Below are 1,646 nucleotides of genomic sequence, written 5' to 3'. Positions count from 1 at the left end.
GAGCTTATGTCTATCTTGTCTGCAAGGCAATAAAATTTGTTTCTTATAAGCATTTGTTCTCTAATCATTATTTGAGCAATACTAGGCGCAAATACTGTGTTCAACTAAAAGCTCATAATCACGGAAAGTCGATAGATTAAGATCTGGAAAACTGCTGGAAAAAGGTTTGCCTCAGGTGCACGAACAGTGAGCGCACTGCCCGTGCCACCATGTCTTGTCACTACATTGATGTCAGTGTCGTTGATGATGCAGCGTTATGTTGATCACTGTTCGTGCACCTGAGGCAAACCTTTTTCCAGCAGTTTTCCAGATCTTAATCTATCGACTTTCCGTGATTATGAGCTTTTAGTTGAACACAGTATTTGCGCCTAGTATTGCTCAAATAATGGTTAGAGAACAAATGCTTATAAGAAACAAATTTTATTGCCTTGCAGACAAGATAGACATGAGCTCAATTTCAATGACTGTTCTAAGGGCCAAAAAAAAAAGAGCCTGTTTTCCAGGAATTTCAATGGCCATAGGCTATTTTACAGGAATTTCTAGACCGACATTTCAGATTTTCAATCCTATCCAATTTTCTAGGACCCACACAAACACAACATCGAGTGACCAAGTGAGCGAGCAACTGAGTGACCGAGTGAGTGACCGAGCCAGCGATTGAGCCAGCGACTGACTGAGTGAGTGACCGAGCCAGCGATTGAGCCAGCGACTGACTGAGTGAGTGACTGATTACCTGTTGTGCCGGTGCGTCTTGGCCAGCTTCACTATGCTGTCGTCTGAGATCGCTGACGGCACGACGATCGCGGCTGGATACGTGCGACACACCGTGTAGTTGACGTTGACCGTCGATATGCGGAACGACTCGCTCTTGGTCCGCGTCAGGTTGCTGCCGATTGTGCCGAGACCTGAAAGTAAGCAGCAACGGGGCGTCAGCGCGACGTCGGCGCGGCGTCAGCGCGACGTCGGCGCGGCGTCAGCGCGACGTCAGAGGTCTGTCCTGCATTCACCCAGCCACCTACAGTCAGGTACGATCCGTCACCCCTCCATGACATTCCCTACATCCCACAATGACATGCACTTCACGCCAAGAGGGAATGCATTTTACCTCATCATGGTATGCATTCCAGATTGCACCACACTACGGCATACGCTTCACCCCGGCATGGCATGCCTTTCACCCTAATATAACACACCCTTCACCCCACACCATGGCATACTCTTCACCCCACACCATGACATACGCTTCCCCCCACACCATGACATACGCTTCACCCCAGCATGGCATGCCTTTCACCCTAATATAACACACCCTTCTCCACACCATGACATACGCTTCCCCCCACACCATGACATACGCTTCACCCCACACCATGGCATACTCTTCACCCCGGCATGGCATGTCTTTCACCCTAATATAACACACCCTTCTCCACACCATGACATACGCTTCACACCACACCATGACATACGCTTCCCCCCACACCATGACATACGCTTCACCCCAGCATGGCATACGCTTCACCCCACACCATGGCACACCCTTCTCCACACCATGACATACGCTTCACACCACACCATGACATACGCTTCCCCCCACACCATGACATACGCTTCACCCCACACCATGACATACGCTTCACCCCACG

At 49.9% G+C, this 1,646-nt stretch overlaps 1 protein-coding gene across 1 annotated transcript in view; it reads right to left on the bottom strand.

The window, feature by feature from the left end:
• Positions 1-729: 729 nt before the first annotated feature.
• Positions 730-1,646, bottom strand: part of LOC106820879 (myotubularin-related protein 13-like) — a 54,540-nt gene continuing 53,623 nt past the window's right edge. The window contains exon 28 of the mRNA XM_014825473.1: positions 730-905. Within this exon, the coding sequence (XP_014680959.1) occupies positions 730-905 (176 nt within the window). The remainder of the gene's footprint in view (positions 906-1,646) is intronic.

This window comes from Priapulus caudatus, unplaced genomic scaffold, assembly GCF_000485595.1.
Source record: "Priapulus caudatus unplaced genomic scaffold, Priapulus_caudatus-5.0.1 Scaffold3, whole genome shotgun sequence".
Classification (NCBI taxonomy): Eukaryota; Metazoa; Priapulida; class Priapulimorpha; order Priapulimorphida; family Priapulidae; genus Priapulus; species Priapulus caudatus.
Note: the sequence above shows the minus strand (reverse complement) of the source record. Positions and strands in the feature narration are given on the sequence as shown.